This window comes from Oryzias latipes, chromosome 16, assembly GCF_002234675.1.
Source record: "Oryzias latipes chromosome 16, ASM223467v1".
Classification (NCBI taxonomy): Eukaryota; Metazoa; Chordata; class Actinopteri; order Beloniformes; family Adrianichthyidae; genus Oryzias; species Oryzias latipes.
Genome location: NC_019874.2, coordinates 16,453,812 through 16,478,069, shown reverse-complemented (window position 1 = coordinate 16,478,069; position 24,258 = coordinate 16,453,812). Strand labels below are relative to the sequence as shown.

Sequence of the window (24,258 nt, the reverse complement as noted above, 5' to 3'; positions counted from 1 at the left end):
TTAAAAAAAGGGTTTTGAATGAGAAAAAAGATAAAAAGCTACAGATCTTGTGGCTTAAGTGTTGACCACTATCATTATCCCTCCATCTGTGTGCCTTACAGTCAATAGGGTGTTTGAGAAAATCTCCTGCATCTCTACTCTGATGTTAGCTGTCTAAATGACATTCTTCTACATTCTTCTTAAATTTGGGTGTTACATTTCTACTTTGTTCTTTTTAAAAAAGAAGAAACATTCTACTTTTTTAACCCTTCCAAACAAGCCATGCTTGTGCAGTCTCTACCTAGTTGCACTCCCATGAACTTTGACATCTAACATGCCAGTTGAGGCCCGTAGAGGAGGGACCGTTTGACCTTGGGGTGAAACTACTGGGATGTCTGATCCTGGGAAGAAAGTTCGCTGCCTTGAATGTTTTTGACTTGTGAATAATTTTCCTCCCTGAATAATATGATTTAAATACTTTAGGACAAATCTAATTACGTCTAAAAATGTTAAATTAATCAGGGTTCAATTTTAAGTAGTAACTTAAACATTTTTGGAATACTGGATTAAAACTGCTTGTATTGTAAATTAATTTTAATTAGGTTGAGAAAAAAATGGGTTTTTTTTACATTTTACCAAATTAACCTTGCCCACCATAGCTCAAGATGAAAGGTTTAACTAACTTTCGACTTGATATCAAAAGCATAAACGCAAACCTTACATTTTTACGCTGTTACAAGACTTGAACAGTGAGATTCAAAAAAGATAGACATGAAAAGTCAGAGACAGAGGTAAAGCTGCTCTCCCAAAAGTCTGAGGCAGTCCAAATTATAGGTTCAACTGTGGCCTAAACAGTACACGAGTTGTAGAGACAAGGGTGTACTTGAATGGTCTATATGTGTGGTATGTGTACTCGTGTTTATATAGCAGATTATAGAGTAGAACTAAAGCAAAGACTAAAGTAGATGTAATGTAAATCCAGTATCAGACACCATCTGCCAATAAAAAGTTTGTATCTAATGTTTTTATTTGTACCTTTTCCTTCTGTTACTAGGTCATAAGTTAACAGGATTGTTAGCATGGGAGTAATTGGTGTGTTTGGATGAGCCCGTGAGTCCAGTGTGACTGCAGGGAAGTGACAGTGGAACCTCTTGTCTCGCTTGGGTCATTTTGATGTCTGGTTCTAATGACATCTCTAAAAAAAAAAAAAACAACCTAATTACCTTTCCTCACTACTGTCTCTGTGAAACCAGCGAGTTAAACACAAATCTTGATTTTCACACACACTGTGAGCTTTTTTTTCCCCTCTCACAAACAAGGGCTTCTTGTGTTGAGAAAGAAATGCTGAATCCTGTCATAAGTGATGGTTTTAACTCAATCAGATCTTCTGTACTAGGAGGTCACTCTGCATGTGTTCTTGTTCAAAGAGTTGGGAAGCCTTTCAGGGGAATATCATTGTGACCTGAGCCTCCAGTCCAGTGCTGATGTCTTCCTTTCTTTTTTTCCCTGCAAAGCAGCAGAATAAGCTGAAACCCTAGTCCATTTGTACTACAGGGACAAAAGGGGACCATTGTGGCAGGAGGGGCAGAGGAGAGCTGCCGGTGGAGGTAGGGGTTGTAAGGGTCAGGAGGGGGTTTCAGAGAGGATCTGGTCAGAGTTTGCAGGTTTTTGGGGCTCAGAGCAGCACTGCATGGGTGGGGGTGCAGGTTTAGCAGTGACTGTGTTTTGTGACAGCCCGGAGTTGCAGCAGCGTGCATTTATCCAGAGCAGCGGGAGCAGCAGCAGCAGGGCGGGGGAAGTTATGCAGGAAGAAGGGAGGGCGAGAGCCGGGGAATCCAGCGCTCTGCCTCTCTCACGCTCTGGAGTTTAGTCTGCCCCAGCTGCCGACACTACAGCACCCAGAGGGGTTCACCAGGGGTGAGACATGGTGCTGGACCTGTTGTCACAGCGATGACTCGCATCTCTCAAAATACGGATTGTCAGATCTTCAATAGAGTGGATGACTCATTATTTGTTGAAGCTTTGGATTTCCTCTGTCACGGGTCAAAATGCACCCCAGGGCAAAGTCTCGCAGTTTTGACAACTACCTGAGTATCAAGGTAGGAAATTGAAGTTTCTTTATGACTTCCTTCTTTACTTTATCTCTGACTGGATATGTGCTTAAACTTTGAAAAGGTTTATCTCCAAAGTTGGTGTTGTGTCTTAATGCACATGTTCCAGACATGGGTGTTTTTAAAAGAACAACACTCCTGACTCCTAACTAATATTATGACTGCTTGGTCTACAGCCAAAACATTCCCAGCCATTACATTTTCATACAATCTGGACAAGGTTTTACAACATAAAAGTACACTGAGACACTTTCTACTTCATTTTCATCCAGTGTTTGTCTCTAAACACAAAATAGACTGTGTACTCCATGTCTTGTATTTACTTTTTGTTTAGACACAGAGTTGCATCCTGTTGCTATCAGTCTCCTTCTTGTTTTGGAATGCCCTCATTCCATATTTACCCTGCTTAGGTATCAGCAGTCTTTGTTGGTTTCTTTTGTCTCCGTTGTCAGCCCTCTTCAAAGCTCTCATTGGCTGAAGGACCTTCATTCACTTTTTGTCTCCTTTGTTAGCCTGTCCTTTATGCACAGGCTTGATCAATAATGTAAATTTCAGTGGTTCAGGCATTAAAGCATTCATTTGTGGAAAAAAAGACCCAATGCTGTTAAAAGACAATATCCTGTCAGTTTAGTGGTTCACATCCTGTTCGGAAAAGTCAGTGGTTGGCCACTTTTTGTGAAAAGCTTCTCTTCTAATCAGGCAGGAAAGTTTTCTTAAAGATGCTCTTAAAACTACATCAAAAGTGAAAGATGTCACAGTCGAGGATACTAAGAAGGCAGATTCCTTCTCAGTTAGATCTTCTCTGCCCCCCTATGAAGTTGGATTATTGTGGGTGCAGATCAAAAGCTGAATCAAACTATTCACTAGTGCAGAATGACTAAGATAAGGTGGTGGTTGGTTGGGTGGGTGGGGGTGGGGGGTCCCTCATCAGCCTTCTTTGTTGGCATCCTGGCACCTGGCAGCAGGGCAGGTCTGAGCAACCACGAGGCTTTGTCCTCCTGCCTCTGCAGCCACTTGCAGGTTGGTTAGCCAGCGGCCTATATGGGGGCGCCGGGGCTCTCCTGTTACACTCCCTTGGTGGCTTCATGCTCCACTGGAGGCCTGGCAGGCAGTGTCTTTTGTGTCCCTGACCCACTAAATGTGTCAGTGACCACTCTCCGTCCACTCTGTATGACTCCCCGTGTCTGTGGGTATTTTTCTGTCTTTTTGATGCACCTTTTTTGTTCTTCTAATCTTTTAAAAAATTATATTTTTCTGCTCCATCTTTGACACCAAGGTCCAAGAGTGATGCTTTTTTTTAGAACAAAGTAATTCACCAATTTATGTTTTATTTGGGTTTTTTGAACTTCAAAGTTCATCTCAACAGCTTCACATATTCAGCTTTCTTTTCTCTCTGTTTAACTGTTGAACAGCTGGTTTTACCAACAGCGCAGACAAAAATGTTCCACCTGGAGTGTAAAACCAATAATTACCACTCCGGCCCTCCGTAAAGCAACCAAACTCACAAAGACCTGGCATCTAAAAAAGAAAAAGGGGTTGGACTTCCCTCTCTGCTCTCATTCTGGCTAAAAGCTCTGAACCTAGACATACAGAACTATACACACTACATTCCTCTGTGGCTCAAAGCGGATGGGAAGCTCAGCTTTGGTGCTTCAGCCATTCTGCTGGGATTTGCAGATATGTTTTGGAGCGTGCAGGTGACACTTGGTGGAAAATCTGTAAAGCTTCATGACAATAAAGGAGATGTTTCACCTCATATGAGATGTTTGTAGGCATGCTGTTTTTCAGCATCTTTGATGTAAACAGAGCACTTTCCAGCTATTTTGTTGCAGACAAACAAAAATTTGTCCTGGATTTTAAGTTGTAGTTGAGCTCAAACCTCTGCTGTGTCAACTAATTGTTCTTCAAAGCCTCACCTCTGCCTTGGAAACCCGAAAACAAACCGTTCCTAGTAAGTGCTTTCCTCCTATTGTTAGCTCTCCTCTGATAAAACACCATGTCACTCCTCTCCTGTTGGGCGCAATAGTGACTAATGTCCAGAGAAAACTGTATGTCTCAGTAAAAAGAAAGCTGACTGCTAATGGAAGTGGGTGTTTTGTTCCCGGGCACCAGCACTGTACAGCACATGCCACTTAGAGAGGCGGAGTGCACAATGAAGGCCTTGTAGTAGAGTCGTGGCATGTGTGCGAATGAGCTGAACTGTACTCACTCTCCTCTAATTGATGGTGCTGAGCTGCTCGGATGAGCAGGACAGAACCCACAAAGGATGAAATATGGACTTTGGCATGAACAAAACTCAACAGGACACCTCTTGATGGACTACTGTTGTCATGTAAATTCTAAGTAGACTTTTTAGACAAAATCACAGTTTCATAGAGTTTTAGTGCGAGCTTGTGTGGTTGCCGTAGCTTTGCCGTTTTTGTTGGCTTATCATGTGAGGCAGATGGGTTCTACTCCACGGTTGTGTGTTCCACTCAGGAAGGACAGATAATGGAGAGATGTTTGGGCTCGGCTCTGACTAATCACAGGAAGGTTGTAGCCGGAACCACTAACACAACCACCTCAGCAGGTCAACCTCATCCATGACTGTGGTGATCCCAAAGGTGCTGTTCGCCTATCCAGTATCAGTGTTGGAAATGTCATCTGCTCTGCCGGGGAGGGTTGACCGTGTTCCAGGTCACGTATGGGACAGATGACATGGTTGATGCTAATTTTTCCACCCTCCAGGTCACAGCTTGAGCCCAGCCTGGACTTTCCATTTTGGTTGTTTTTGTTCGGACTGTGACGTTGCTACGACCAGGTGTTTCCCGTCATTGGGATAGTCAAACTTCCTGACTTCTCAGCTTAATGGGATTATTTGCTGCCCACGAGCAGCGGTTGATCCATTTATAATTATACTATAGTCTTTAAATGGAGCTTAAATGTGATCCTAACAAAAACATTAGCACCCCTCAAAACTATTTCTTTCCACACGCTGTGTGCTTTTCCTGTAGTACCCAAAAAACATCAATAAAAAATACTTACCGGCACCGGTAAGTATTTTTTAATCATTATTATTATTCTGTGGTTTTACTTGTGCTTATATTTAAGATCTGAGTGCCAAGAGTCCAGATTTCTTTGGGATGTATTTTGTGTTTTTATCAGCCATCACACACAAAATTCACTTTCCTCTTGTTTTTTAAAGGACGCTGAGACGTTGGACAAGTGTATCCAGGGCACCTTGTCCTCCCTTTACCGCCCCTTCAGTGTCACTGCGTCCACCGTCCTCTGGCAGCTCTTCAGCGTGGTGGAGAGGCAGTACCGTGGGGACGGCCTCCGCTGCTTCATCGACTTCTTGCTCCCTGCTAAGAGGATCTTGCAGATCATCCACAGAGAGACCTGTGTGAGTCTTGGTCACTGAAAAATGGGAAAATAAGAGGACCCCTGCAGTTTCTTCTTATTTGGTACAAATTTTCTAGGCCTACACCATAAATCACAAATTTATTTACATCACAGGATCAGTCTGTGCGATACCCCCATTGGAAAAGACAATGTAAACTTATAAATGTTACCTTAGATGTTTAACCCATGCTTAAAACAATCTCATGGAAGCTAAACGTTTTTAACAAATCAAATAGAGCCCTTAAAGCATTTGACCAATCAGATGGAGCTTTTCACAATTTTGACCAATCGAATCGAGCTCTTTTATGTTAAATGCCCGCCTCCCTTGTAGGCGTGGGTCATTTGGAGTTAAGTTTAAGTGGACAAAACTGTTGCAGTGAAATGTAAATGGTATATTAATTGTTTTTGTTGGGTGGCTGTGGTGCAGAGGTTTGGTTCCTGCCCTCCCCCCCATATATCAACGTGTCCTTGGGGAGAACACTGAACCCCGCATTGCTCCGAGTGGTTACAGGTTGGCGCCAGTGTTCGGCGAATGTGTGTGTGCATGGGTGAATGGGACTGTGACTGCTACGCGCTTTGGGCCTTCAAGGAAGGTAGAAAAGCACAATATAGGTATACGCCATTTCCCATTTATTTGCTGTTTGTTCATGTGGCGCAAGTCATATTAGCATCACAATATTGATGGCTAGTTTTGCACCTTTTTCCTCATATCCTGCAGCCCTAAAAGGTACCATTCATTTTTTTTTTTTTACTGGAACCATATCTTTCTTTGGATGTGAAATTGTGAAAGTCAATATCGCCTCTCAGCAGCTCTGATTGCTTTTGGGTTGAACAGGGAATCAGTGAAACTTTATTCCGCTGTATTCATGTCTGCTTTGACGACAGCCATAGAGCAACAGCTTCATCTAAGCCTAGCCCCTGAGAATGGCTCGCTGTGCATGAGAGTCTTTGTATTGCAGGCAATATGAGAGGCTTCTGAGAGAGCTTACATCCTCTGTCTTTGCCTTGGTTTTCATAAGAGATGAAAAAAAAGCTAACCCTTAAGCGCTGTCTCTTTGCACTTGTTTTCTTTTTCTTCTTCTGTTTTTTTTCTCTGCTGTCACGGCAAAGATTTGTGTTGTGCCTGAACTGACAGTTTTCTTTTAAAGTCTCTCCTGATTGACGAATCTAGTTTGTGTTGTACAGGAACATTAGTCCCTCCTTTTTGAGTGTTCAGGCTCAGATGTGTTTGGTAAGCTGATGATGAGATGATGCATATTTCCCGAGAGGTGATAATGACTGACTTCTCTCTTCCTCCCCAGCTGAAGTTCAGAGGCCTGCTGCTCTATGATGAGGGGTGGCCACTCTGCCTTCACGAGAAAGTCATCCTGCAGCTCGCCCCTCTGCACAAAGTCCGACTAAAGCAAGGAGATTTCTATTTGCAGATAGTTCCTCTAGGCCGCAAGGCTGCAAAGCTTGTGATAAAATGTCTGTCGGCCAGTGGGCAGGCCGTTGCAGAGATCCCCATTTTGGAGGGCATGTACGGAAGTGTTTTCACGGCTGAGTTTCTGCAGAATGTAACACGCGACCGCAACCTGCACCCACTACAGAACTGTCTGCTCACTACTGGTACGGCTGTGTACAGGACAGCTTGGACAAACGTGGTGAATCCGCTGTTTGTCAGCAGCACGGCAGACGCCATCATGCAAGCCCGCTGCAGCAGAGACGGCTTTCATGGCCATCTCAGCACCTGCAGCACCAGCGGATCCACTGGGACTCTGGACAGCCATCGCAGCTCCAGAGAGTCCCTGATCTCTCAGGGAGCTGACTCCATCTTCTCTGAACCCAGTTCACCAAACAGAGACCACAAGGACTCCAGCGCTGAGATCCAGGACGTCAGCAGAGATGATCCTGCCACAACCATTAACAAAATCGCAAGTTCTGTTGAGGATTGTGCTGAAGGACTGGGGGATGAGGATGACAAGGAAAAAGAGCAAGGATCCAAGATGCATTCTTTCAGCACAGACCTTAGTAACCCAGGCCCTCGACGCCGCATGCCGAGGGACTCTGTGACCTTCGAGAGCAGGCGACTTTTCAGGAAATCCTACATGGAAGCTTTGCAAAACCCCATGACCCTTGGTTCCAGCTCTGAGTCCATCCTGGAAGAAAGTTCAGAGCCCAACACAGGCCTAAGAGAGAGAACAGTTACACTAGGAAGCAGCCCTGACACCCGCACTTCTCCCAGAGAACACCTTTCCAGGAAGTTTGGCAGCCGGAGCTGGCTCGGCGGAGATGATTCCAGGCCAAGCACACCTCTCTTTTACCTGCAGAGGGGCCTGAGGAGTGCTGAGAGGCGGGCGGAGAGGCGCTCCAAGTCGCTGGAGAGGACTAACAAAGCGGGCCAGAGCAAAGGTCATAGAGAACGATCCTCCTCCGGAGGCTCAACCAGCATCTCCCCCAAAAAGCTGATGAATGGCTACGCCCTTCGATTCGGCAAGCTGGATGTGGAAGCCGTGTTTCCAGGAAACGACAGGAGAAGCAGCAAAGAATACTCAGGTATTTCTATGATAACTATCCTGTCAATGAGCCATGGTAATAATCTTGATGGAGACGTTACTGATTAAAACTGTTTAAGTTAAAAATAGATATGTGCTCTGATGCGACATGTTTCAACTGTTTTACCTGTATTTCTCTGCAAAATTTATTTTATTTTGACACACCGTAGAATCATGGTTTAAACAAAGCTTTAATGTTTTGCCCCTAGGACACTTCAGCAGGTGCTAAGATAAATGCTGACATTCTGTTTCTCTTTGAGCCACAGACAAAACAAAATCAATTCATGAGAATAAGACAGTGAATATGAGAGATACTGATCTAAAATGTTTGCAAAAAGGATAAAATGACATCTAAATGTAACATATTGATAAAAAAATTGGCACAGTGTTAGCAAATGGTAATAAAGATGTAATTAATTTAAAAAATACTCCCATAAAGCTGCACTAAAAAAAATACATGATTGAGTCATAAAAGTGTAATTCTGACAAAAGTGTTTTTCAAATGTCAAAAATGTCAGGATAATGAAGTTAAAAGCATCTGTCCTAAATACTTGTAGTTGTCCACAACAATAATCAGATTAAACAATTTACTTTAATAGAACTAAAGTAAAAATTATTAGATTAGATTTTATCTTAAAAATCATTACTTACTCTTTCAAAAATGAAAGTATGCAATTGAAGCTTGCTTTTTAGCTTGTGATCTCTTCCACTGAAATTCAGTCGTGGTGACAGACCATGACCCATCACATATCAGGCCAAAAGAATTTAACCTTAGGTTGTGCAATTGCCCTAACAGTGAAATGTAGTTGGTTGTTCCCGGCGTGGTTGTGCAGAAATGCCCTGGAGCAGCAATGGTTATGACAGTTCATCCTCAAACGAACTCAGATTGATGTCTTTAAAGCATTCGTGCTTCTATTAGTGACAGTTTGCCTTTTGAAACCAACGGTTTGTGTTACTTGGCACGTTCGGCGCACAGGTACGGCCCTGCCCATGGAAACGGCGCATGAACCACAACTGTTTTCTTTTCTGCTGTCTGTCTGCCAGCTGGGTTTTGTTCCGTTTCGGTTTCTGCGGGGTAGCTCAGCAAAGCAGCAATTGCTGAGTGCCAGCCAGGAATTCTGTCTGCTTTTAAACCCCTCTGCCGCATCTGCGACTTGAGATGTGAGGCGAGGAGTGAGTTTGGCCTTTGAATTCAGACCAAAGACCAAGTAGTGGTAGTATAAATACTATAGTTAAACCACATCACTGGTACATGGGTGAGATTACCTAACAGAGGATCGTATTTCAGCGTCTACAGAGTAGGTTTCCCACAACTGATTCAAAGAACACAAAGGGTCGTGTAAACCAGCCACAGGGACCCCAGCGTCTCACAATGAAGTGGCCCTGCAGTGATTAGGCTGACTCTGTGATTGGGCTGGGGGATGCACAGATCCCCACAAAAGTTTACTTTGTGAGCCAATCAACCACTGCGGATCCACAGGGAAAAGAAAAATGTTCAAGCTGAGTTGCTGTCTGTGGAAAGTCCAGAAACATAAAACCCTACCTGCACTAGTTAATCCTAGTCAATTAAAAAATGGAATAAATCAACTTCTGCCAGCAACAATGTGCAGTATCCGAACTGTGTGGCAGATGTGGTTGGATGTGTTAAATCTACAGCAAAGTGTGCAGATTTGTCCTCTTTGATGGGTCAGAAATGCCACACCGGACAATACTTTGCCACTTCCTCCCAAACAAAGCATTTTAGGAAATATGCAGCAAACAGCGGCCTGGTCATAGTCGCACAGGAAACGCATTAACTGTTTGAAGACAATAGAGGGTGTGCTTGGGGGGGGGGCTTACTGTCACAAAGCAACACTATAGAGGCCTCGGACTGATAAAAAGACAACACACAACAGACACAACAAAGGTGCAGGCCGGCTAGGGGTTTAAGGGTAAAATTAGGGTGAATTTGTTCTTAACTTATTGCTTAAAATTGTTTCTATTAACTTATAAAAGTGCTAATGGAGAAATGGCAATTATCTCTTAGATTTTTACATGAACTAGACTGTGTAAAGTTGCATTTTTTTCATTTATTTTAAATTGTATTTATCAATAGTAAGAAGAAATTTTTTTTACAGACATAAAATAACATTTCCCTAAATATAAATACCTGTGTTTTTTACCATCTACTAAAGTTCATTATAATTTAAGAGATATATCTATATAGAGAGATATTAGGAGTACAAGTGTAACCTAATTTGAGTTATAACGGTGATTACAGAGGCTACTTTTTTTTCTTTTAATCGCTGACAAGATCACATGTTTTTATGAATGTTGGTATTTATTTAATAGTACTCATTTCAGAGTTATCTGAGTTACTCTTAATCGTTAAATTTACAGCTTTTTTTTGCATAGTAAAAATTCTATTAATCACAAACAGAGTACAATCTAAAGAGGACTATAAAAACTACAAAAAATCTTAGAGAATCTTAAAAAAAAAGTAATTTTGGTTTGCAATGCCTTTCTGGTATGGCTTTTTGCTGTGTCTCATACTGCATTTGTGAATAGCAGCTGTCACAATAATGGCTTTATCATTTGTGTTTTTAGTAAATAAAAAAACATGATGTGTTAAAGGGCTATTTAAGTTTACTACAAAAAAGATGCAGATGAGCTCTGAGGGCATACAGGGGTTGTCCATTTCACCTGCTGTTGGGGTCTTTCTTGGCTGCAATAAATCATCCAGCAGGCTGTGAAGACGATGCATTCTTTTGCCGTCTTGCTAAAAGGCATTGTGGCTGTAAACTGTGGAAACACTTAGGAATGCGAGGTGCATCGTTCCTGTAAACGGAGCCTCCGGGTATGGTGGGAGGAATGGGAGGAGATGAGGATAAGAAAGTCTTAATTACTGGAGTTACCTGTGAGTCAGGCTGACTAAACACCTGAGCTCCATGATGAAACAGGGTGAACTCACTAATGAAGAATCTGTCTAACCACTAATAACGGTTTGTTATGCTGAACTTTATTAAGTAAGAAAGGACTGCCTGCTGAAATTAAAATGATTGTAATTGATTGTTTTGTTAGAACAATAACTGACCGTTCAAGGCAAACTGACTGATTATATTTATAGCTGCAGGACAGCGGGATGACACCAGTGAACACAACCAGAGCAAAACCACAATGGAGGAATTGGACGATCCCAAAGCTGCCAATGGGTTAAACACTGAGCAGAGCTCTTCCTGTGACTATAACTCAGCTTTTCCCAAACTGGTGTCAGAGATCAACCAAGAGCTGCTTACATCTGGAGCTGTGACCCTGCCTGGTACTTCTATTTATAAAGCTTTTATATTTAGTTACGTGTTTTGCTGAGCCTGAGTGTATCTTTAAGATCACCTGCCTTCTCTCATCCAGGAAACAGGGATCGCAGCGGCAGAGCTGTGCTGCAGGTGTGCACAAGGTCTCAGGTCTGGACAGGAGAGGCGTGCACAGTCAAGGAACTAACCTGTTTAATAGGATACTACCACTCAACTCTGCAGTGAGTCTCCCAACATCCTCAGCTTTATCACAGTTTGTCAAAATAGTCAAATAAATGGCATGTGTTAATTTACTGCTGAAGTCAACTTAACTATTGACATTTTTAGCACTTTTAGAGTTTTGCTGCATCTTTAGATTATCTGCATTAACAAAAAAAGTTGTGTAAAATGTTCATATTATTTTAGTGTTATTGAGAAAAATCGGCTGTTTCTATATTTGCAGATTCAAAAGTGAGATAAGCCGATTACCGCAAGATAGTGAACTAACTATGAGACTCTGGTTTCAGGAAAGAGAAGCGTGATAAAGGTCTAACTGCTGTAATAGACAGCAGACGGCAGCAGCCTGTTCCCACTCTGTTGTCATCCCTGTCTGAATTTCAGGTAAGCCCACAGTGGAAAATATGTAATTACCCTCTAACACACCCTAAGCCTTTTTAATCCCCACAGAAAATCCTGCTGTTTTCTTGACTGAAATGCCTCTTCTCCTTATCAGATGATTCTTTGTATTCATTTTTTTAATCTTTTCTATTACTCTGCTTTTTGCTCTGTGATACGGAGCTGCCTTTCCTCCTAAAAAGTCACACCTGAAAATTTTACCAGCTGCTCTTTGAGAGCATTTTTTTGAAAAAGCTTGTCCTCGGGGCTTTTGTGGAGAACCTGTCCTTACTTGTCTGTTTTTGACCTCTTGCTGGGAATTAGTTTGCTTCAGCCAACTCGCAAGATATAAGCCTCTAAGTACTGTAAGGACATGAGGTTTGCAAATGTCTTGAATATGTTCTTGTGTGACAGTCAGTAATTTAGGCCTGTTTTTTTAAATTGTGCTTTTTTCTCAGGTTTTAGTACCAAATGCACTTTATTCTGTTGTGTTCCTGGTGGACAAGGAGGCATCAATCAAACTTGATCGAGACATCGGTGTACAGGTAAACACATGAACGTGAAAAAGATGGCATGTTCTGAAACTTATTGGTGTGAGATATCCAAACAGGTGTGAGCTCTAAAGAATTTGGATTGTGTATTTACACAAAAATAAATGTAAATATAATTGTAAATGGATTCAAGTTTCGTTATGCATTTTATAATCTCCTAACTCCTTGCTGTCAGATCTTTTAGACTAGCTGGGATTGGTGTGAAGGTGGTTTATAGACCCACTCGTGTTTCTGGTGTTTTTAACTTGTTCCAGCATTTGTTCATGATTGAGGACATATACAAAGAAAATTAGGTTTACATTTCGGAGTATTTCTTTACTCAAATCGATGTGAATCAGGAACAGATAAAAAAAGTCATTGGAAAAAGCTTTTATGTTTGTAGGTGTAACATAAAAGCCACAATCGGCGGGCCACAAGCCCCTTGCTCAGCTCAATTCTGATGCATCCACTTGCAAACAAAGAAATCCATGTACATCTTTGTTTTCTTCATCCGACCTGGTATCTGGCTCTAAACCAAACGGCTAGATTGCTCCAATATTCCACGCCATTTTTTGTTACACTGGTAATATTAGGTTTGGGTTGTAAGCGGCAGGAGAGTGGGTAACCAGATGGATGATGGGAAATGGGGTTGATTTTGCAACAAAAGTTCCAACTCAGAGGCAAATTTCTAACTCCTGCCGCTCTGCAGGATGTTCTACAAAATTACATTTTCGATTTTGGCTAAAAATGGCATTATCTTAATTAAAAGACCACTGGGAACGCTTTGAAATTAGATCAAAAGATGATCAGAGTGGGACTTTGAGTTGCTGCTGCTTTGATGAACAACAACAGTTAATACTTAGTCTGGTAGTGACAAAAATTATTTTTTTCCCCTCGGCCCAGACTGAGACAGTTTCCTCGCTGAAGGCCCTGCACAAGCACATCGACCCGACCCAGCTCACCCGAGACCTGGAGGGCACTTTCCACTACGAGCACCACCACTGGATCAACTTCAGACAGGTGGTAACATCATCAATATCTTTAGAAAAAGAAAAAAAAGATCAGCCTAAATGTTGTTTTGTTGAACACAAAAAGGGAATTTTCGTGAAACTGCAGTTTGGCCAAAGTGGTGCAGAGTTGAAGGACAAGGAGTCTCTCAGCCAGTTGAAACATGTTCATTATCTCATATGGCAACGGTTTTGTTTTGACGAGGTCTGTGCTGATAACCCTCACACATCTCTTTCCTCCCCTTTTCTCTTTTATTGCAGAAAATTGAACGGTTTGCCAGCAGCTGCTGTGCAGCCATCTCCTCCCTACAGGAGTCCATTAGCCTGCTGCATGCCACGAGCAGCCTCAAGACCTCGAAGGTTAGAGCTGAAGAGTTTTGTCTCCACGTGCAGTTGTCTCATCTTGGCTTGTGAATAGTCACAACAGATTGGGGCATTTTGATTGAAATTGGAGGGAAAGTGTGGACAAAAAAGTTCGAAACAATTCCACTTGGGGAACCAGAAGGATCTGCAGCCTTGTTTGTTGTTTTTTTTTTTAAATTCATTTTGGCACAATTTGTATCTTGCCAGGACGTGTCAGAGGTGTTGGAGCAGCAGAGGCAGCTCATGAACTGTGTGCTGGACGACACTCGTCTGAACAGGCTGCGCCTGGAAGGAGGAACCGTGCTTGCCCGCATCAGGAAGGAAGAGGCCTGTGAGAATGAGTGCTACAGGTACAGGATGGAGACTGTGAGGATTAAAACGTCACCGCTTGCTTCCTTAATTAAAGCAGTGTCTTCTGTTTTTCAGGGACACTGTCGACGTGTTGAACGCACTCTATAACCAAGTGGATGAGGAAGTTCACAAGCTTGTGATTCTGTCCAACAAGTCGCAGAAAGAGTTGGGGAGCCTGCTGGAGGTGCGCAACTTTGAGGAGCAAACACAGCAGGTGAGCTTAAATGTACTGATTTAACTCTTCTGAACAAATAATTTACTCAGAAAACCAACATCTGTTTGCAGATTAAACACTGGTTTAGTTTAGCAGGAGAGAAGCTGCTTAGTCCTCTGGAGTGGACAAATATTTCTTTGAGCAAAATTAAAGAGATGAGGGAGAAGCTGGACCACTTTCTGGAGGAGTCCGTGGTAAAAATGAGTTGCTGCACACATTTATTATTTAGGTTGAAGGAGCCAGGCCTTAAAACAAAAGTGTCTTGTTTTTTGGACAGCATCAGCAGAGGCATGGCTTGCAGTTGGTGAAGAATTCACCGGAATCCCTTCCAGACTCGGTTCTGATCAACTTCAAACAACACCTGGGTTCCATATTGAGCAGAGCGGAGCAACGGAAAGCTATACTGGAAATCCTAACAAACCTGTACGAGTTCTACGACTCGGTAAGCACGCTGCAAACAGAGGTAGCCTAAAAAAAAGGAAAAAAAGATCCATAACCGTAAGAAAATCACTAGAAAGTAGTAATATTATCTGTCCATGCAGCTAGTCATTTTTACTTAACACGAAATTTGATAATTAGATGGGTTTCAAAAGAGAAAAATAAGTTAAAAAAGCTACCTATTAAACAGAATTACTTAAAGTTTAATGTTATATAAAAAATTTTGCTAGTTCTAAGCACAATTTTTGTATCTTTTGAGCTATAATGTACCTAACTGCAGTTCATTTTTATTACACTGTCCAAAAGCTAGTGTAATAGGTGAAAATGGCACATTTTAGACGAAAATGAGAATCCCATCTTAGTACAAGATGGCCCCTCTTAAAAAATCCTTGTAAAATCTAAATCTAGCAGTTGTTCTTTGAACATTTAGTTTTTGCTTTCAAAAAAAGATTAATGCAGCAAGTCTAACTTAACATAACATATGTTGAACTTTAATATAGTATTTAACCAAACATTAACCAAAATTTCCGTTTTTTAGAGTCCTAATTAAGTTTATTTATGTCAAGAGTACAAAGCAAAAGGATTTTGACTCATTTTAATCATAATTTACTTATTTTTTAGATCTTAGCTCTTAATGGGACAAAGACATTTTTTTTATTTGTGCTAAGCTTAGAAAGGTGTAGAGCAAAGATGAGTTAAAACAACTTCAAACCTGGTAAAATATGTTGAATGTCTAAAAACAAGTTACTTGGAATTATGGCTCAATGTCAACTTGATGCACATAATCTCTTCCATTCACAAATATTTACTTACTCCCTTACATCTTAGGCGAACCAATGGATGGATCACTGCCAGGATTTTTTCCGTCAGCTGAGTCTGGATACCTCTGATGGGAGAGTTTCCTCATCTGTGGTGCAGATTTTGCGGGATTACTGCAAGGAGGCATCTAAGTTCTCTGAGGACAACTTCAGTGCACTCAACACCATGGTGCTCTCACTGGAGAGTCCTCAGCAGCTGCAGCTGTGGAGCTCCGTGTGGCACAGATGTCAGAAGACCAAACAACAGCTAGAGGAGACTTTGGCTCAAGCTGTTAAGTCAGATCAGAGCTCCACCACCGAGGACACAGAGGAGTCTTTGAAGACTGCAGAAAGCCAACTTTTCATGCCAGATCATCAAAAGGTTCAAGACTGCTTGCATTTATCCAGGACCATCCCATCATGGACTATTGGGGAGAACAAGTGTCACTCTGCTGGGCCTTTTTCTAAGAGCTCCTCCAGCTTGATGTCGTCTTCGTGTCACTTCCTTTATCCCCCCGACTGTGAAAACAAACTGAAGCAGAGCTCGTCCACCATGGATGACACGGACAGTGACTGCACCATCGACTCGACCATCTCCTGCCACTCTGAGCCTGTCAACTCCAAGGTCACACGGCTCCGCAAACATCCCATGAAGAAGATCATGAAGAAGACCATGAGCTATGAGCTGACCCAGAGAGACAATGTTCCCTCAGACGTCAGCCACATTCACGGATACACGGGCGTGTACATTAAGGGCTTGGAGGTGACCAATAATGTTTCAGCAGAGAAGAAGCTGCAGAGACCAGACGTGACGAGTCCTGTGTTGGGACGCAGCCGCAGCATGTCCACGCCCTGCAGAAGCCATAACAGGCGCAGCAGTGATGGAGAAGGAAAGAAGCAGAGCAGGTGAGGCTGCAAAGCAGTGCCCAAGCGCAGCCTTAAACGTCTTTGCACTAACACCCCGGCTTCTCTATCTCAAACAGCAAAGTGCAGCACATCATGGATGAAATGATTTCCACTGAGAGGGAGTACGTCCGCTCTCTTAGCTACATCATCGAGCACTACTTTCCTGAGATGGAGCGCCTTGACTTGCCACAGGATCTCCGCGGAAAGCGCAGCATCATTTTTGGGAACGTGGAGAAACTGTGGGACTTTCACAGCCAGTACTTCTCAAAGGAGCTAGAGGCATCCGCACACTCACCGCTGTCCATCAGCAGCTGTTTTCTCAGACATGTGAGTCTAGACCGTCACCTGTTGGGGACTTTTTACATTTTTTTCTTAAAAAAACATGATAAATGTGTTACCTTTTCAATTCTTGCTTATTTTACATTCATAGTTACATTCATTTATGTGTTTATTGGCTCAATGATTTCAAAAGTTTCATAAGAGTCAGGCTGCCCAAAACTATGGATCCAGATTATAAAAACAAGAGTAGGTGTCATTGTACTAAGGTCATATTATCATTTCCTTTAAAGCGTCTACCAGCTTCAATGTGGAGCTCAACCTGTGTGTTCGTATGCATGGCCTATTAGGAGCTCAATCAATCTTTGTTTTGAGGCAATCAAAGCAAAATGTCAGCATATTTCTCGTCGTCAGTGTTGTAACTTGTTGTGTGCAGGAGGATCAGTTTGGAATGTATGCCCTGTACAGCAAGAACAAGCCACAGTCTGATGCCCTGCTCAGCAGCCATGGCAACGAATTCTTTAAGGTGCGTCCAGAAACTCCGCTCTGGTTACATTCCTCACCATGACTGTCTCCAAGGTCGAGATACTTTGGAAAAACAAAAACAAAAAGTTTTCTGTTTTGTTTTTTTCCCCTCCAGAATAAGCAACTGGAACTCGGCGACAAGATGGATTTGGCTTCATATTTGCTGAAACCCATTCAAAGGATGAGCAAATATGCACTTTTGCTCAAAGATCTGATCAAAGAATGTAGCCAGACCCAGGAGCAGGAGCTTAGTGACCTCCGCACAGCAGAGGAGATGGTCAAGTTCCAGCTGCGGCATGGCAACGACCTGCTGGCTATGGATGCCATTCGAGGCTGTGATGTAAGTGGGAACTCCCGAAAACAAAGCTTTAAAGCCACTGTGCTGTTGGGCGATCCTGACTAAAGGCAGCACAGAGGTCATTGCAGCTATTTTTGAAAATAAAGTCATCTTGTGTTTACAGTGAGGTCAGCCTGCCATCAGGAGTTGCATTGTTCTCTGTGACGCATGTGAACTGCCATGTTTCCTCTTTAGGTGAACCTAAAAGAGCAAGGTCAGCTTCGCTGCCAGGATGAGTTCATAGTATGGTGCGGACGCAGGAAATACCTGCGTCACGTCTTCTTGTTTGAAGACCTCATCCTCTTCAGCAAAACAAAGAAAATCGAGGGAGGCTACGACATTTACATCTACAAACAGTCTTTTAAAGTAAGAATTCACTGTTTATGTTGTATTTTAAATTTATTTTTGCTCACTTGCAAAAAAATTTTTTTAAAAAAAATCACATTTTGGGATGTTTTCGTCTGTGCAGACGGCAGAGATAGGCATGACAGAAAACGTGGGTGACAGCGGCCTGCGTTTTGAGATCTGGTTCCGCCGGAGGAAGTCACAGGACACGTTCATACTGCAAGCCAGCTCTGCAGAGGTCAAGGCAGTTTGGACGGCTATTATTGGCAAAATCCTCTGGAGGCAGGCCCTTAGAAACAGAGGTGTGTTCCTTTGATAAATTGTATCAACATTTCCCACCAGATTCCACTCAAATCTACAATGCAATAGAGGAGCGGCTATCACATTTCTCGTTTTTGTTTCTTTTATGTCATATTTATATAGAAAATCTTTCTTTCTACTTTATGTACTTTTAAGTCTCTTTCTCACCAAAATTGCGACCAAATACACACCTGATTCCATAATCATGCTCATTTTCATTCTGAACCTTTCTTTTTTTTATTTAGTGTGTAGAGATTACACAACTGGTAGATGGTTGGTGGCTCGCAAATTAAAGTAAAATAGCAAAATATTCCACATTCTTTCCATAAATTTCAGATTTTTCTTTGTTTTCGTTTATTCTACTCACTTGAGTAGAATAAAGTGTTGTCATATCTTCTCCACTGAGATGTTTGGAGAAATTCCCTAACCGGTTTTGAGAAGGTTTTATCTTTTTGTGTCACTACAGACGCAAAATATTTGATACGCCAGATGTTTCAGCGATGCATTTCATTCAACCATAAATGTAAACTCTGTTGAACCATCCCTGTAAAGGCAAAGAATCCACACAAATCCAGTTTGGTCCATTAAGTGCTGCGCCGGTGCATGCTTAGAGTTTACACAGCATTGCAGAATCCACTAACCAAACTCTTTTATATTTTACTACCTCTCACGACAACATGAAGGTTAAGCAGAGGTTAAAAACAACACGTTAAGCTCAGCTGGGGTTGTGCAGTTGACACAGGGAAGCCAGGCATAAAAAATCTCAGCAGGAATTAAGCGAGCAGGATGAAACTATTTGACTTCCTGATTGAAACTTTAAAAGCAACATTTACTGGAGCCATTAGGGTTATATAGGTCATTTCTTATTTACTCCAATGTATAATGTAGGTACTAGGGCTGGGGAATAAGTCCAGAAGCAGAAAAAAATTGATTTAAATTCACAAGTTAATGATTTTATTCGATCACATTTTGAGTTATTTGTCAAATTTTCATATATTCTTTTTTTTTTTGGTTAAGGAAAATACTTTTCACATGACCAGTGATTTAAACACATGAAGGGATGACATTAATTTAAATAAAATATTATTCTAAAGTAAATTAATTTGTTTTTTATAAACAAATTATTCCATACTTTATCTCACCTTTTTAGCAATAGTGCGAGAAAATATGCACACGCATGCTCTGACATCTCTTGTGCACATAAATCTTACCAAATATTCTACCTTTATATGGTGTGCCAAAATGAAAAAAAAGTTTTTTTTAAAAAGGCAGCCACAAAAAGACAGAAAAAAAATATTTTTGTTTTTTGTTTCATTAAAGCCAGAACAAACGAAAAGATGTGCTGCATGTCAGGAAATCCCAAAAAACTCAACTCAAGGAACAGGTACGGACATGAAAATAATCAATGAAAAGAACCTGCCAAATACAAAAAAACACGAGTCGTAGATATTAAGAGGAGCTGAACCTAAAAAAAGAAACAAAGGAAGGCATTCAGCAGAAACCACAAAAGCAGAAAGCAGAACTCAACAGAAACTTTAGCTGGAAGTGAGAAAGTGAAGTGTTGGATCATAGATTTAAAAAAGAAATGGTTCAGAAAAGTCCAACTCCAATCACGTTTTGATCTTTTTTAAAAGCATTTCCGGTGGTCTTTTAATTATGATTACGCCAGCTTGGTTGAGGAAAACAATCTAGTCTACGGATCTAGTCGTCTACAAGTGGAGCGGCGCAGGGAGCTTCTATCTTGCTGTAGTAACTTCTACGTCACACTTACCAGCTTTTTCCCCCTGCATTTGTGTGTCTGCTCCTGATTCACAATTATTCAAATAAAGAAATATTCAGGATTGAAATTTTAAGATTCATTTTCTTTTTGTTATTCCTCCATCATGAGAAAAATGCCATAAGTTAAAAACATTACAAACACAATTTTTATTGGGTCTTTAAATGTAAATAAAAGTTTCTGAGGTTTATATTTATTGGTTTCCAGAGTTGCGCATGCAGGAGATGGTCTCCATGGGGATCGGAAGCAAACCCTTCATGGACATCAAGCCAAGCGATGCAGCCATTAGTGACAGAGCCATTGATTATATCATGAAGGGGTCAGGTGAGATTTTTCTTTCTCCCCGACTTTTCCTTTTTTGTGTTTCTCTAAATGTATTCAACTGAAAGTTGCAAAACAGAAAATTCTAATCTTAAAAATCCTCCCTGTGTTTGACTCTTTGAACAGAATCACGATCCAGAGCGTCCATCGCCGTGTCCTCATTTGAACACTGCACCTCATTTAAGCGGCCCCACTCCACCATCTCCAACAGCAGCACCTCTTCCTCCAGCAGCCAGTCCTCTTCATCCCTGTTGGGCTCCCTCAACCTGCATCTGTACTCCTCGCCCTCTCACCCACATGTGCACCTGTACCCTATGGGCAGCATGACTTCCTTTGTTCAGTGGCCCTACGACTGCATAGAGGAAGATGAGCTGGAGCAGGACTCTGGATGCAGCCAGCCCTCCATGAGTGAGTGAACTATTTCAAATTTGGGCCCCAAACTTCAAGAATCCGGTGCCAAAAGATACAAAGTCCATGCAGAATTCATATATTTTCATTTAATTTTTGTTTGGATCACCTAAAAATTATTTCAAAATGCAAAAAATTGCATTTTGTAAATAAACAGTTTTGATTGAAACCACTAGATGCCACCAAAATCATACATATGATGAAACTTCTATGCAAACCTCTGCAGTTTTTCTTCTCACATCAACAGAACAATTCAGTTTTTCAGTATTTTACTTTCAAAGTGTGCTTGTTGTGGTTTCCAGTTACAGAAAGCTCAGAGACGTCCTCCCAGTGCAACTCCAGTGACAGTGTGACGGGACTGAGCACCCTCACCATCCCTGAGAGCCCCAGCCTCGCCATGGACTCCTTCAATAGCAACGAGCCCTCCCCTTTCCTCTCCTCCTCCACACCTTCATCCTCCTCCATCTCCACCTCCCCAATATTCCCAAAAGATGAAGAGCTTCAACCCCAGGGAACCAAGTTCATCACAGCAGTGAGTACTATTTTTTTTTTTTTGGGGGGGGGGGGGATCTGTAGCTAGAGGAGAATCAACTTTATTTGCTTTATTTATTGTCCTTCATAATAACTATGCTATTTTTATTGATTTGTAATTACTATAGGTTGATGCTTCAACAATTAGTATTTTTATCAACATTTTGTTTAAAGTGTGCGACTAATTAATTTTGTTAGATATGAAGAATAAATTGTTAAAGAAATCCTTTTTTATTGTAATATCTGGTATGAAAAAAAAATAGGATTAAAGATTTTCTTCATTCTACTTGGATTTTCTCTTGAAATAAACCCCTTGGTGTAATTTTAAATGGATAACAGTTTTTTTAAATGATTTTTTTAAATCCCAAAGGATATTGAAAGTTTTTTCAGTGCAACGATCCAATGTTGACCCTTACCTTTGCACATATGCATCAAACCACTTTGACTCCAAAATGACTGTTTTAGCATCTACTTGAAGGCAAAAATAATAGTTTTTTTCCTATGGCTGGAAATAAATTCAGGCTATAAGGAGCACAAGTTCCTTTTCTTTAAGCAAATATTTGTATAATTTCATTTTTGTTTTTTAGTCGTCAATTTCTAGCAAAAACAGGAGCCACGTTTTAGATTTCCTGATACTTTTACTTTTAAAACATTTTACAAAAGTTTGTTCTGTAACATCCAGGGATATTTTCTGCCCACCTAAACACTACTCATGTTAGCATAAGCTAATCACATCTGAGTTTGCATTACAATATGAAATAATTATAGGTTTTTTGTTCTGATTAAATGTTTGTTCAATTCGCATTCCAGACTAAACAGCTTCAAACATTTTCACCGACTCTTTGCTGTTTTGTTTTTGCCAGAGCACAAGCACTCAATTAGCAGTCGGCCTCTCCACAGTGGTCTGACTCTCATGGGTTTTTAGGTCAGTAAGTAACCACGGTCATAACAGCGGTGTTGGTGCTGTTCTTTAATGTAACTTTGTTGAAATGTGAGAGGAAACACTTCATTTGTGTGTCCATGTGTTTTGGGCCCTGTGCTGCATGGCGATCTGTCTTGAGTAGTTTAGGGGCTGTGGCTGCTGATCTTTTTTTCTTTTGATTGTTTCTTGGTTCTTTTGTGATTTGAATTTTCTCTGTGCATCCGCTTGGCAAAACAGAAGCAGTCCTGCAACCAAACATGCATGCTGTGTTCCAGTTTTGTTTTTTGGGACTTGCAGTGTTTTTGAGGTCCATGTTTTAGGATGAAATTACTATTTCTATTCATGCTTTTGGTGTCTTATACCAAACAACAAAAAATAGCCATTAATGAAATATTGCTTACCATTAAAGTACCATGTATGCATTCTATATAAGGTATTTCATGCTTTAAAAAATCAAATAACTTATTTTAGAAAGAAATGGTAATTTAGGAGTAAAAACCAAAATTGTAAAGGACTTTAAAAAGAAACACTTTTATTTATAAAAAATACATACTTTTTTCTTTAACTTTAATATAAAAATATTATGTTTTAGTCCTAAATCATGTCAATAAATACATTTCTCTGTATGCCCTTCTATTTCTGTCCTTTTAGTTTTGAGGTCAGCTCTTTACAATAAACGCATTTTGCTCACATTTTCTTCTTGTTTTTAATTTTAAACAAGAAAAATACGTCATGACCATTCTGGGTCAGCCTTTCAGTTTTCTGCCAGTTTAACTGATATATGCTCATGTGAGTTGACTGCAGATCTGCCCTCTGATAACCAAAACAGGAAGAAAAAATACCACAGAGGATGAATTAAGAGTTCAATTCTACTAAAACAAAGTTAAAAATTAATTCTTTATACAAATTTGTAATAGAATCGACTTCAAATATTGCTTTGGGGGTAAAAAAAAAGTTTTTGAATTAAATATAAAGTTTAGCTTTGGTTTTGTTGGGAAATGTTATTTTACTTCATATGACTGCCTCTTAAATAGCCGTTTAGTGGTATTTTAGTGCATTTCATGGGATTCATAGTTGATCACAGAAATGTGACACATGCTATGGAAATTTTTTAAATCTTAAAGTGAACATATATTTTATATAGTTTAGGTATAGACATTCTTTTATTTTCCTTTTTTTTTGGCTCCTACTACTTATGAGAAGCCAAACTATTTGTAATAAAAAACAAAATATTGAGACAATCACTGTTAAAGGAGGACAAAAAATATATAACATTGTAAAAAAAATATTCTTGAAGAAATCTACAATTTCATGGTTGGGGAATGGCATTTGCTCTAAGTGCATCATTAAAATAAAGTTGCATGTCTACTTGTGTGTGAGTTTTGTATTTGTGCACAAGTTTTGAAACGTGTTCATTTTTTTCTAATATCTTTTTTTCTGTGTTTTTGCTAGCTGTGAAGTCTAAAAGAAAAAGAGATGGAAACCAAGAGGAGTCGATTTTTGCAGCACTAAGATTTTTATTAATGAACCTCAACCATCAAATGGCATTTCAAACAAACGGACATGTGGTTTTATGCTGTCGTGACGGTACGTCGGGCAAATCTGTAAACTTGTTTTAACAAAATAGTTATGTGTTTATATTGTAGATGTATTTTATACAACTGACCAAACAAGAATCAGATCCATGTTGTTTCTTGTGTCTTTGGTCTGTGCTGACAAATCTGTAAATAAAATCTTCTAAACACAATATTGTAATTATTCTTCAAACAAAAAAAACAATATTTCTTTACTGAGCATCTTCAAAGAAGCTTGCTTCTGGCTTAGACGAGCTTTCTCCGAGTCAGATTTCTGCCGATTATGAGAGGCGATATTTCCACTGATTAACGAAGAAAGTACAACCACATGTACAGGACCCCCCTCCCCCACCCCCCACAACAGAAAAGCAGCCCTGCAGGCTCACACAAAAACGATCACCGTTACATGAAGACGATTGGAGGTATGTGAGAAAGCAGCGCGGTTTT

The 24,258-nt window shown here is 40.7% G+C and overlaps 1 protein-coding gene across 4 annotated transcripts in view; it reads left to right on the top strand.

Moving 5' to 3' along the window:
- Nucleotides 1-23,984, top strand: part of LOC101162067 (pleckstrin homology domain-containing family G member 4B) — a 32,595-nt gene extending 8,611 nt beyond the window's left edge. Inside the window, exons 1-24 of one of the 4 annotated variants that reach the window (XM_011485188.3) lie at nt 480-2,078; nt 5,275-5,472; nt 6,773-8,006; nt 11,112-11,303; nt 11,393-11,516; nt 11,802-11,895; nt 12,348-12,434; nt 13,323-13,439; nt 13,688-13,786; nt 13,997-14,139; nt 14,216-14,354; nt 14,426-14,548; nt 14,632-14,796; nt 15,621-16,495; nt 16,573-16,822; nt 17,208-17,297; nt 17,412-17,636; nt 17,829-17,999; nt 18,103-18,280; nt 20,263-20,379; nt 20,503-20,784; nt 21,087-21,316; nt 22,179-22,240; nt 23,690-23,984. In XM_011485188.3, coding sequence (XP_011483490.1) covers nt 2,028-2,078; nt 5,275-5,472; nt 6,773-8,006; nt 11,112-11,303; nt 11,393-11,516; nt 11,802-11,895; nt 12,348-12,434; nt 13,323-13,439; nt 13,688-13,786; nt 13,997-14,139; nt 14,216-14,354; nt 14,426-14,548; nt 14,632-14,796; nt 15,621-16,495; nt 16,573-16,822; nt 17,208-17,297; nt 17,412-17,636; nt 17,829-17,999; nt 18,103-18,280; nt 20,263-20,379; nt 20,503-20,784; nt 21,087-21,316; nt 22,179-22,223 — 5,229 coding nt within the window. In that variant the 5' untranslated portion in view covers nt 480-2,027 and the 3' untranslated portion in view covers nt 22,224-22,240; nt 23,690-23,984. Of the gene's footprint in view, nt 1-474; nt 2,079-5,274; nt 5,473-6,772; nt 8,007-11,111; nt 11,304-11,392; nt 11,517-11,801; nt 11,896-12,347; nt 12,435-13,322; nt 13,440-13,687; nt 13,787-13,996; nt 14,140-14,215; nt 14,355-14,425; nt 14,549-14,631; nt 14,797-15,620; nt 16,496-16,572; nt 16,823-17,207; nt 17,298-17,411; nt 17,637-17,828; nt 18,000-18,102; nt 18,281-20,262; nt 20,380-20,502; nt 20,785-21,086; nt 21,317-22,178; nt 22,241-23,689 lie in introns of those variants that run through there. The other 3 variants (XM_011485190.3, XM_011485189.3, XM_011485191.3) reach the window with 3 other exon arrangements.
- The last annotated feature ends 274 nt before the right edge of the window (nt 23,985-24,258 follow it).